Source organism: Carcharhinus amblyrhynchos, chromosome 14 (genome assembly GCF_965287045.1).
Source record: "Carcharhinus amblyrhynchos chromosome 14, sCarAmb.v2.hapA, whole genome shotgun sequence".
Lineage (NCBI taxonomy): Eukaryota > Metazoa > Chordata > Chondrichthyes > Carcharhiniformes > Carcharhinidae > Carcharhinus > Carcharhinus amblyrhynchos.
In genome coordinates, this window is record NC_137337.1 from 69,999,799 (window position 1) to 70,011,001 (window position 11,203).

The 11,203-nt window shown below is 48.4% G+C and overlaps 1 protein-coding gene across 1 annotated transcript in view; it reads left to right on the plus strand.

Moving 5' to 3' along the window:
• The window catches only part of map3k9 (mitogen-activated protein kinase kinase kinase 9), a 131,796-nt gene extending 121,310 nt beyond the window's left edge, over window positions 1-10,486 (plus strand). Inside the window, exons 9-11 of the mRNA XM_080202052.1 lie at window positions 1,453-1,565; window positions 4,360-5,154; window positions 10,005-10,486. Coding sequence (XP_080058178.1) covers window positions 1,453-1,565; window positions 4,360-5,154; window positions 10,005-10,486 — 1,390 coding nt within the window. The remainder of the gene's footprint in view (window positions 1-1,452; window positions 1,566-4,359; window positions 5,155-10,004) is intronic.
• Window positions 10,487-11,203: the final 717 nt, after the last annotated feature.

Here is an 11,203-nt window from a genome sequence, read left to right on the forward strand (position 1 = left end):
TAACTTCACTTTCAGTCTGCTCCCCTGATTTCCTAAGAGACCAAAATTCTGTCCATCACGGCTTTAATTGCAATCACATGTTGGATCTATTACTTCCAATAATGTTAAACTAGATGATAAATTGCAAAGCCGCAGAAGAATGGATGCGGGCTGATGTAGGGGACTTTCTCTCACTGCTCCTCCCAAAGTCCTGATCTTGGCTGGACTACTCTACGTAATGCCACAAAAGGAGGGTAAAACCCACAGATATTTGCTAGCATATTGTCAATCGCTTGGCTTACTCATCAAAAGTTCAAGTTAAAATTTATTTATTAGTCACAAGTAGGCTTACATTAACATTACAATGAAGTTACTATGAAAATCCCCTAGTCGCCACACTCCAATGCCTGTTCGGGTACACTGAGGAAGAATTTAGCATGGCCAATGCACCTAATCGTCTTTCGGACTGTGGGAGGAAACCAGAGCACCCGGAGGAAACCCATGCAGACATGGGGAGGACGTGCAGACTCCACACAGCCAGTGACCCAAACCAGGAATTGAACCCAGGTCTCTGTGAGGCAGCAGTGCTGATCACTGTTCCACCGGGCCACCCAAGTGATCATCTCGTCAATATATTAAAAAGACATATGGCATGCTCGCCTTCATTGACCAGAGCGTTGAGTACAAAGTTGGCAAATCATGTTGCAGCTCTATAAAACCTTGGTTAGGCTGCATTTGGAGCATTGCATACAATTCTGCTCGCCACACTACCAGAAGGATGTGGAAGCTTTGGAGAGAGTGCAAGGAAGGTTCACTGGGATGTTGCCTGGTCTCGAGGATATTAGCTATGAGGAGAGGCTGGATAAACTAGGATTGTTTTCACTAGGAAGACGGAGGCAGAAGGGAGACCTGATAGAGGTCTACACAATTATGAGGGGCATAGTCTGGGTGGATAGTCAGAGGCTTTTTCCCAGGGTGGAAGTGTCAATTACAAAGGGACACAGGTTCAAGGTGAGAGGCGGAATGTTCAAGGCAGATGTGCGGGGATAGTTTTTCACGTAGTGTGTGCCTGGAATGTGCTGCCAGAGGAGGTGGTGGAAGCAGGCATGTTAGCAACATTTGAGAGACATTTAGAAGGGTACATGAAAAGGGAGGGAATAGAGGGATACAGATGAGTAAGGGCAGAAGGTTTTTTTTAATGCGGATATTTAGTTAGGGCATCATGATTGGCACAGACTTGGAGGGCTGAAGGGCCTGTTCCTGTACTGTACTTTATTCTTTACTCTTTGTTCTAATATTGACAGAAGTTGAGAAACATCTCAGTTAATGTGTGGCTCCAAAAGCCGTTGGAAAAAGGGCTACTTGCCCTCGCAACAACAGAAGAATTTGTATCAAGTGTATTTAAGCAGGTTTTGCCAACTGTACATGTGCTGACTATCACTGTTTTTTTTTTCTTCTATTTCCCTGCCCAAGCCTTAAACATCTGGTGGACGGCAACAAGCAGTGGTCATCAAGTGCCCCCAATCTGGGGAAAAACCATCGAACTGCTGCTACTGTCCCAGTGTTTACCAGCCTCATCGAAATAGGTATGGAAAATGTGCAAGGTTTTAAAACTATAACTTTGCTTATATTGATGACATTGTTTAAGCTCTTTTGTTTTTCACCCTGTCTTAGTTGAAGGTTCAATATGTTGCTGGAATAGCCCACTGATTCAAATGGGCCATTTCCACCTGGGCTTAGCCAGTGAGTGCCAACAGATTATTTAACCTGACTCTTTGGATCAGATTATGCAGTCTGTGGTGGGTGAATGGCACCAACCATTCATTACCATGACGCACATTGGCGCAGTGGTTAGCTTTGCTGCCTCACAGCACCAGGGACCCGAGTTTGATTCCCAGCTTGAGTCACTGCCTGTGTGGAATCTGCACGTTCTCCCCATGTCTGCATGGGTTTCCTCCGGATGCTCCGGTTTCTTCCCACAGTCCGAAAGATGTGCTGGTTAGGTGCATTGGCCATGCTAAATTCTCCCTCAGTGTACCAGACTAGGTGCTGGAATGTGGCAACTGGGGGATTTTCACAGCAACATCATTGCAATGTTAATGTAAGTCTAGTTGTGACACTAATAAATAAACTTTCAATTTACCCACAGACTTTCTGTTGGTCTATTACATTGCAATTTGTGTTGAGTTCAAAGGATGCCTTTCTCGATGGGCCGAATGGCCTCCTTTTGTACAATATGGATTCTATAAACTCTCTACCTAAATAAAGAAGACTAGCAATGGCGTGTCTTTTGAACCATCTGGACTGAAGAATCCTCACTGAGGCAAACAGAGTCTAAGCATAGACTTGTAAATTAGAATCTTTAACTCAGTGTGAAATCATGCACAGAAAATAAATTGGAGGGAGAAAATGGTGAGATTCTGGGAGTTAAGTAATAGAAAGAAAAAGTGAAAAAGGATTTTTAAAAGCAATCTCCATCATTAATTACATTTCGAATGAATGAGACTCTACAGTTGTAAATGTAATTTGTCAGTGCCCATGAGGTTGTTTACACAACTCACCACACGTTAAAAATTAATGTAAACTTGAATGGTCATGTCTTAAAATTTTTGTGGGCTTAGTAGTCCGGTTTATTTATTAGTGTCACAAGTAAGGCTTGCATTAACACCGGAATAAAGTTACTGTGAAAATCCCCTAGTCGCCACACTCTGGCGCCTGTTCACGTCCATCAAGGGAAGATTTAGCATGGCCAGTGCACCCAACCAGCATGTCTTTTGGACTGTGGGAGGAAACGGAGCACCCAGAGGAAACCCACGCAGACATGGGGAGAAGGTACGGACCCCACACAGTTACCCAAGAGAATTGAATCCGGGTCCCTGGCGCAGTGAGGCAGCAGCGCTAACCACTGTGCCACAGGGCTGCCATTTGAAAGTAGAGGAATGTTAAGTCTCTCTCAATGAGTAACAGTGTAATGAAGCCAGTGGAAGAAGAAGGTAACTCAGACAGCAACCTCCTGATTTCAGCATTTAACTGTCCGTGTACTGTATGTGTGTGTTTGTGTGTCTATGTACACGTGTGTGTGTGTGCGTACATATGCACATTTGTGTATGTGCATACATACCACGTGTATGTACACGTATAATTCCGGAATTCTCTCTTCCTTTTTCTAAAGGTTGCTGAGTCTGTGGGAAATCTCAAGACTGAGGTGGCTAGAGTTAGATTTTTTTTAGTCATAAAGTCGGCTTACGTTAACACTGCAGTGAAGTTACTGTGAAAATCCCCTAGCCGCCACACTGAGGGAGAATTTAGCATGGCCAGTGCACCTAACCTGCTAATCTCTCTAACCTACATATTTTTGGACTCTAAGGGCTCTATTTTACCATTGCATCACGCCTGTTTTTGAGCATGAAAATGTGGTAAAGTCGGGTGTGAGGTCATTACAGCGATCCGCGCCCAGGTCCGTGCAGACGGCCACTTCACTGACGCCCGGGAATAGCCGCAATCCAATTCGTGCCTGAAACGGGCGCAACAGCGATTTAAATGCATTTGCATGCATTTAAACTGAATTAATGAACTGCCAGCCCAACTTTATCAGCACTTCCCCTTTTACCACCGTGTTCACCAATCCTCAATCGCACTGAAAGGATGTGGGGGAGGGGGGGAGGAGGAGGAGGTGGGTCAGATGTATCTCGGGGGAGGAGGGAGGGCTGATCGTTTCTGGTGGTGGGGGGGGGGGGGGGCGGTGGGGAGAGTAGGGGAGGCAGGCCAGATCATTCTCTGGTGAAGGGGTGGGGAGGATGGAGAAGGTGGGTCAGATGTTCCGCTTGTGTGTGTGGGGAGGGGGAGGGGGGGGCAGTGAGGCCAGATCATTCTCTGAGGGCGTATGAGGGAGCCTGAAAGCAGATTTCCAGGTCGGATCTGAATTGCGCCCAGATTCAGCACTTAGAATGAAAATGGTAAAATCAGGTCCTAAGGGTGAATTTAGCACAGCCAATCCACCTAACCTTTACATCTTTGGGCTGTGGGATGACACCGGAGCACCCAGAGGAAACCCACGCAGACACGGGGAGAACGTGCAGACTCTGCACAATGCCCAAACTGGTAATTGAACCCAGGTCCCTGGCGCTGTGAGGCAGCGGTGCTAACCACCGTGCCACTGTGTGTTCATGGGATATGGAATTATGGCAGGTAAATGGAATTGAGGTACAGATCAGCCATGAACATTAGAACAAAGGGCTCAATGGGCTGATCCCTATGGAGAGCCGTGGTATGTCAATAATTCCTAAATGATGCCAGGAGCTGCGATGACAACACCAATGATGTGTGAAGTGTCTTCCAGAAAGGAGCCACGCTCACAGATCCTTTCTTTTTAATCCACAGAGCACGAAGACGGTGAGAGTATTACGGATTTTGAAGCAACGCTGCAACAATCTGCTTTGCCCAACCAAGCCTACCTCGCTTTATCCTTCGACCGAAACGACGACGGGGAGGGTGCCGTCAGCGACAACAATGAGGACCCCACCCCGGTCAACTCTGCCACCAGCACCCCCCAGCACACCCCGACCAACAGCACGAAGCGTAACTCGCAACGGAAGAAATGTGACCTGGTCTTCCTGGGTTGTGGGGCCCTGCTGGCAGCAGTGGCGCTGGGATTCGACCTGCTCGAACTGGGGAAGTGCCCGGTTTTGCAAGAAGAGGTCGAACCAAAGGAAGAGAAGAAGAAGAAGGAGGGCATTTTCCAGCGCAGCAGCCGGCTGCGGAGAAGCACCAGCCCTCCTTCTCGAAAGCTCTTCAAGAACGAAGAGTCGGTCATCTCCTCCTTTGACCCGTCTTCCTCGTTGACGCTGCTCTCGCTGTCTTCCATTTCGGAATGCAACTCCACTCGGTCTCTGTTACGTTCAGACAGTGACGAGATGGTGGTGTACGAAATGCCCACAACCCCCACGATCATCAACGAGGGCGCCAAGTTTGTTACCAATCACCCGTTAGTCGACATAACCATTGAGCGTTTCAAACGGGACCCTAAGCAATCATTGACCCCCACTCATGTGACAACGACCACCACCACCACGCACTGGGGTCACAGACGGACTCCTTCTGACGGCGCAATTAAGCAAATCCCTCAAACTCCGAACTGCACGACATCAAATGGCACCTTAGGTCCCATGGTTACAGGTGGGTGCTTGTTGTTGTCTCATGTTCACATCTCAGAATTAGAAATAAGGAATGACCACAGGGCTCCCCAGAAATAGAAGGTCCAGTCCTTTTCACAACATTTGTAACAGTTCCCCCTTTTGTCTTGTAAACTGATTGGGAGCCTTCCTGTATGTGTTGGTTCTCATAAATGCAAACAGTCAAATCCTCCATGGCTTACTCCTTCACCCTTCCACTCTTCCTCCCCCTCACTCCACCTCAAGGCAGGTCTAACCCTTAGTCGGGAGATGGAGAGAAGAAGCCCACCTTGCTGCCTTCGTAGCCGCTCCAGTCCTCAAGATTGCCCACTTCTGGTATCTTCCCAAAAAAAAGCACTGACCTCCATGGCAATCATTGCTGGACAGCCATTGTGAACAGTGTGGTGGGTGAAATCTTCCCACGATTTGCCAGAGGTGTCAATTTCAGTAGGGGACCAGGCACGTAGCTCTCCAGAGGCACAGGCGAGTTTTCTCTCCAAATCCTCTAGCACTGTGCACAGAAAGTTTCACAGCCACTCTGGTGGGGTTGGGGCCAGATAGAACCAGCAAAGTTGGCTCCACAGAAACCTGGGGGGGGGGGGAGGGGAGGGAGGGCATCTTTAAAGGGCACTTTCTTGAGTGTTTGAGTTGAACTTCCATCCCCCAATGACCCTCTCTCCCCTGCCCTCCCATCAAGACATGGAGGAAGCCCCTCCCCACAACACTGGGGCATCTCCTGCCCTACAAGCACTGGGGCAACCCCACAAGCATTGGGATACAGCCCCCCACCCCCCCACCACAGACACACACATAAGAGGAACCGCGCTCCCCACCCTGGAGTGGGGCTCCCCGCCCTGGCACTGTCACCCAGGTTGGCACTGCCTAGTTGGCACAGGATATGTGCTGTAACGTACCCTTACACCCCACTGGGTGGGTTTCCCTCGACAGCTTCAACTTTTTAAAAGCCTGTTACGAACATCATTGACTTGACGTCACATCAGCGAGGTATGAATAATCAGGGAATGGGGAGACTGACTGCAGGGAAGCCACATAATGAAATTTAAATCTATCACAACTTATTGAAACAACTGGAACCTCATTCAGTCACGAGTGCTGATGGCAAACGACCCCTCCAAATCCCGCCCCCACAGCGTGTTAACGCAACTCACAAATCTGTGAAGAAACAAGTTTATCTGTAGCTAAATATACTTGTAAACAGTGGCAAGAACAGAGTTCTAATCTGTTGGAGCTTTTTAAAGAATACGAGAAATATACCATTGGAATAACCTCCTGTTGCTCAGCACGGTAAGAGTTTGTACACTTTTTTTACACACGTTCATGTCCACTTTTAACAATGGAGCCCCCCCCCCCCCCCCCCCCCCACTATCCCCTCACCCAACTCCCAAGGACAACCTCTCTCTTATCTCCTGAATTTGGATAACTGGGGGGGGGGAGTGCCCAAGTGCTTATGGGTAGGAGATGCCCCGGCGGTGGGGGGTCCCCGTGTCTTGGGGAGGCAGGGTCAGAGAGGGGAGGTGGGTGAGGGACATGCCCAGTGCCAACTGTGCAGTGCCAACCTGGGTGGCAATGTCAGTGTTGACCCATAAGATGGGGGTTCCTCTTTTGTATATCTCTGATGGGGAGGTGTGTCCGAATGCTTTTGGGGGTGCCGCAATGCTTGTTGGGCAGGAGGTGCCCCGTTGTTGGGGCAGGGTGGGGGGGGGGGGCAGGGATGGTGGGTGGCATGTTGAGGGAGAGGCATTGGGGGAGAAAGTTCAACTCAAACACTCAAGAGGGGGTACTTTAAAAATGTGGAGTGATAACTTTGAGAGAAACAGCAAACTCATTAAAGCTGCTCTCGGTCAGCCTGTTGGGTGCCAATTTCTATTGCCAGATGCCTGAGGGAGATGGCTGTTGCCATCTGTTTTCTCCCCATATCCTATTAAAATGTCTCCACGTCTCTAACTCATTCACTTCAGGAATCTAAAAGATGGAATAGATACAGTTGAAATCAGAATGCAGTTCAGGGAAGTGGGAGTAAAATTCAAAGACAATAAGGCGGAGGTCAGATTACACAAACAAAACTGGGGGATGGCAATGGAATAATAACCCAAATGCCAGGATTAGAAGTTTATTTAATAGTGTCACAGTAGGCTTACATTACCAATGAAGTTACTGAGAAAATCCCCTAGTCGCCACACTCTGGTGCCTGTTTGGGTTCACCGAGGGAGAATTTAGCATGGCCAATGCATCTAACCAGCACATCTTTCAGACTGTGGGAGGAAACCAGAGCACCCGGAGGAGACCCACACAGACACGGGGAGAATGTGCAGACTCTGCGCAGACAGCCACTCAAGCTGGGAATTGAACCCAGGTCACTGGCACTGTGAGGCAGCGGTGCTAACCACTGTGCCACCGTGCTGCCCCCAGAGACGAGAGTTCAAATATCATCAGGGTAGCTGGAGGGATTTAAATTCAATTTCTTAATCAGTCTGAAATAAATTGTTAGTCTCATTACTAATGATCATGAAATTACTAGATCAAAAATACTAGATTATCATCAAATCCATTGGCTTCACAGAAACATTTCAGGTGGGGAAATCTATCTCGCTTATCCGGTTCGATCTATATGTGACTCCAGATCCACAGCAATGTGGTTGACTCTTAACTGTCCTCAGAAATGAAAGACTCTTTGGTGCCTACACCACATGGACCAAAGGTTCAAGAATCATAAAATCTATAGTGTGGAGGGAGGCCATTTGGCCCATTGAGTCTGCACCGGCAACAATCCCACTCAAGCCCTATCTCCTGCTAGTTCCTCTAACCTATGCATTTCGGGACACTACAGATCAAGTTATCATGGCCAATCCACCTAACCCGCACATCTTTGGACTGTGGAAGGAAAACGGAGCACCTGAAGGAAACCCACGCAGACACTGGGGAGAACGTGCAAAATCCACACAGACAGTGACCCAAGCCAGGAATCGAACTCAGGTTCTTGGAGCTGTGAGGCAGCAGTGCTAACCGTTGTGCCACCATGCCGCCCAAGGAAGGCTGCTCGCCACCCCCTTCTCAAGGGGGATAAGGGGCAGGAGATTCAGAGGGATTTGAGAAATAACTTATTCGCTCAGAGGGTGGTGGGAATCTGGAATGCTCTGCCTGGGAATGTAGTGGAGACTTAGTAAGGCCGTACTTGGAATATTGTGTTCAGTTCTGGTCGCCACACTGCCAGAAGGATGTGGAGGCTTCGCAGAGGGTACAAAAAAGATTTACCAGGATGTTGCCTGGTATGGAGGGCATTAGCTATGAAGAAAGGTTGGAGAAACTTGGTTTGTTCGCAATGGAATGATAGAGGTTGAGGGGCGACCTGTTGGAAGTCTACAAGATTATAAGGGGCATGGACAGAGTGGATAGTCGGAAGCTTTTTCCCAGGGTGAAAGAGTCAATTACTAGGGGGTTTAAGGCATGAAGGGCAATGTTTAAAGGAGATGTACAAGGCAAGCTGTTTACCCAGAGGGAACTCGCTGCCAGGGGAGGTAGTGGAAGCAGACATGATAGTGACTTTTAAGGGGAGTCTTGACAAATACATGAATAGGATGGGAATAGAGGGATACGGTCCCCAGAAGGACAGGGGGTTTTAGTTCAGTCGGACAGCATGGTTGGTGCAGGCTTGGAGGGCCGAACAGCCTGTTCCTGTCTGTAATTTTCTTTGGTCTTTGTCCTACATCTTCCTGCAATCTAAGACCTACTTCCTCACTATTAAGCACCCTGCCAATTTTCATGTAATCTGCAAACTTGCTTACCATCCTCCCATAATCTCCTCAGATATATTGTTCATGTATATCACGACCAGTAAGGATCCTAGCACTGCTCCCTGTAATAGGCCACTGGATACCAGCCTCCAGTTAGACACACAGCCTTCTACCATCACCCTCTGTCTCCTACCACTAACTCAGTTTTGGATCCAACTTGCAAAGTTACCTCAGATCCCCTTTATCAGTCTTCCATGTGGGACCTTGTCAAAGGCTTTGCTGAAATCCATATAAACTACATCAACTGCACTACCCTCATCTGTACACTTCCTCCAAAAATTCATTCAGATTCCTTAGGCATGACTTCCTTCTGACAAAGCCATGCAGACTACCCCTGTTCAGACCTTGCTTTTCCAAGTGGAGATTAATTCATTCCTTCAGAATGTTCCCCAATAGTTTCCTCCCACCGATGGAGACTCAGTGGTCTGTAATTCCCTGGTTTACCTCTATCACTCTTCTTCAAAAGTGGAACTACATTAGCTGTCCTCCAATCCTCTGGCAGCTCCCCTGTCATGTGGAGATGCCGGTGTTGGACTGGGATAAACGCAGTAAGAAGTCTCACAGCACCAGGTCAAAGTCCAACAGGTTTATTTGGTAGCAAAAACCACTAGCTTTCAAAGCACTGCTCCTTCATCAGGTAAGTGGGAGTTCTGTTCACAAACAGGGCATATAAAGACACAAACTCAATTTACAAAATAATGATTAGAAGGCGGGTCTGTACAGTTAATCGAGTCTTAAAGGCACAGACAATGTGAGTGGAATGTGGGTGGGTTTGACAGATGTCAGGTTGATAATACAAGGCTAAATATAGAAAGTTCAGAGGGAATTAAGAGAGACAAAGGAACTTCTGCCGTTTAAACCCAACTGCAACATGAAGTTCATCAGTTCAATCCCTGTGTGAAAAATCCATTTAATGATCTTTTCTCATTCCATCCAGTGATTGAATTCCATTCTTATAACTGCTGGTTGTTTTATTGGAAGGGGGAAAACACAAAACTAAGACACGAGTGATAGGGATTGACGTGTATTTATTTTCTTTAAGGTGTGGGTAAAACCCCGAGTCCCAGCAGGGATCCGATGGAAGTTCCTCGCCTGCCCGATCCCAATCTGGTTTTCCCTCCCACTCCAAGGCGGAGGAACGTAAAGCAAGACTTCACCTTGGAAAGACCCAAAACCTTGGAGTTTGTCCCCCGGCCACGCCCATCCGCAAACCGCCAGCGGCTCGACCCCTGGTGGCTCGTCTCCCCCAGCAAAACGCGCAGCAACTCCCCGGTCAACAGCTCCAGCACCGAAACCCCGTCCAACCTGGACTCCTGCCTCAGCAGCAGCGGCACGGTGGAGGAAAGGCCGGGGGGGCTCCCTCCCTTCCTGCCCTACCGGCAAGGGCTCAGCAGCTACGAGCGGACACTGTTGGACGCGGACGTGGAAGGTCAGAGTCAGGACGGGACGCTGCCGCTCTGCGGGGCGGAAATGAACCCGCGCAAGGCCACGGCCTACGAGCTGGAGCACAATTTCTGGTCATAGCACCATGGGGGTACCACGCACGAGTCTACAAAAGAGATTTGCACTGGGAATGCACTTTCACACAAAGATTGACCTGAACAGATCCTAAAGGATTGGATCCGAGGTCCATAAAGTCAATAAAAGTAAGCAGCTCGATGCTACTCAGTGTGGGATTCCATTCATCTTACTCCTAAGTCTCCTCCTGTTTGTGTCCGAGGTCTTTTTTCTGTATTCCCATTGTCGCTGACTGTTTTGGCTCATGATGAATCAAGGCTAAATTCAAGCTGTATCCGTCTGCAGAGAGAGCGAGGATAAAAAAAAAACATTGTCTGTACTCTCCTGCGTTGTAACCTATTTAATACAAGTTTCAAGGAAAGCACGTTAGCAGACACTGAAAGCATGACCGAATTCAGATTTATGCACTTCCCAGTAATGCCCTAAATTATCTTCAGATGGAGAGGTGGTGAGCATCGCCTGCACATTTTTTTTTAAAAAAAATCTCCATCCCAATGATTTCCTTTGCCCCTTTCCTCACCTTTGGAAATCAGCGGAAAGGGGGAGAGAGAGAAGAAAAATGTTCACCCCACTAGTTGAGGTTGCGGCTCACCTCTTAAGAGTTAAGACGCGAAGGAGTCCCTATCAGTGAGGCGCGCGCGCGCACGGTTCAAAGCTTCCTTTCACATGCACGGGCCCCACACAGAACCCGGTAGATCGGGTGAACGCAGCCCCCGCCCCGCC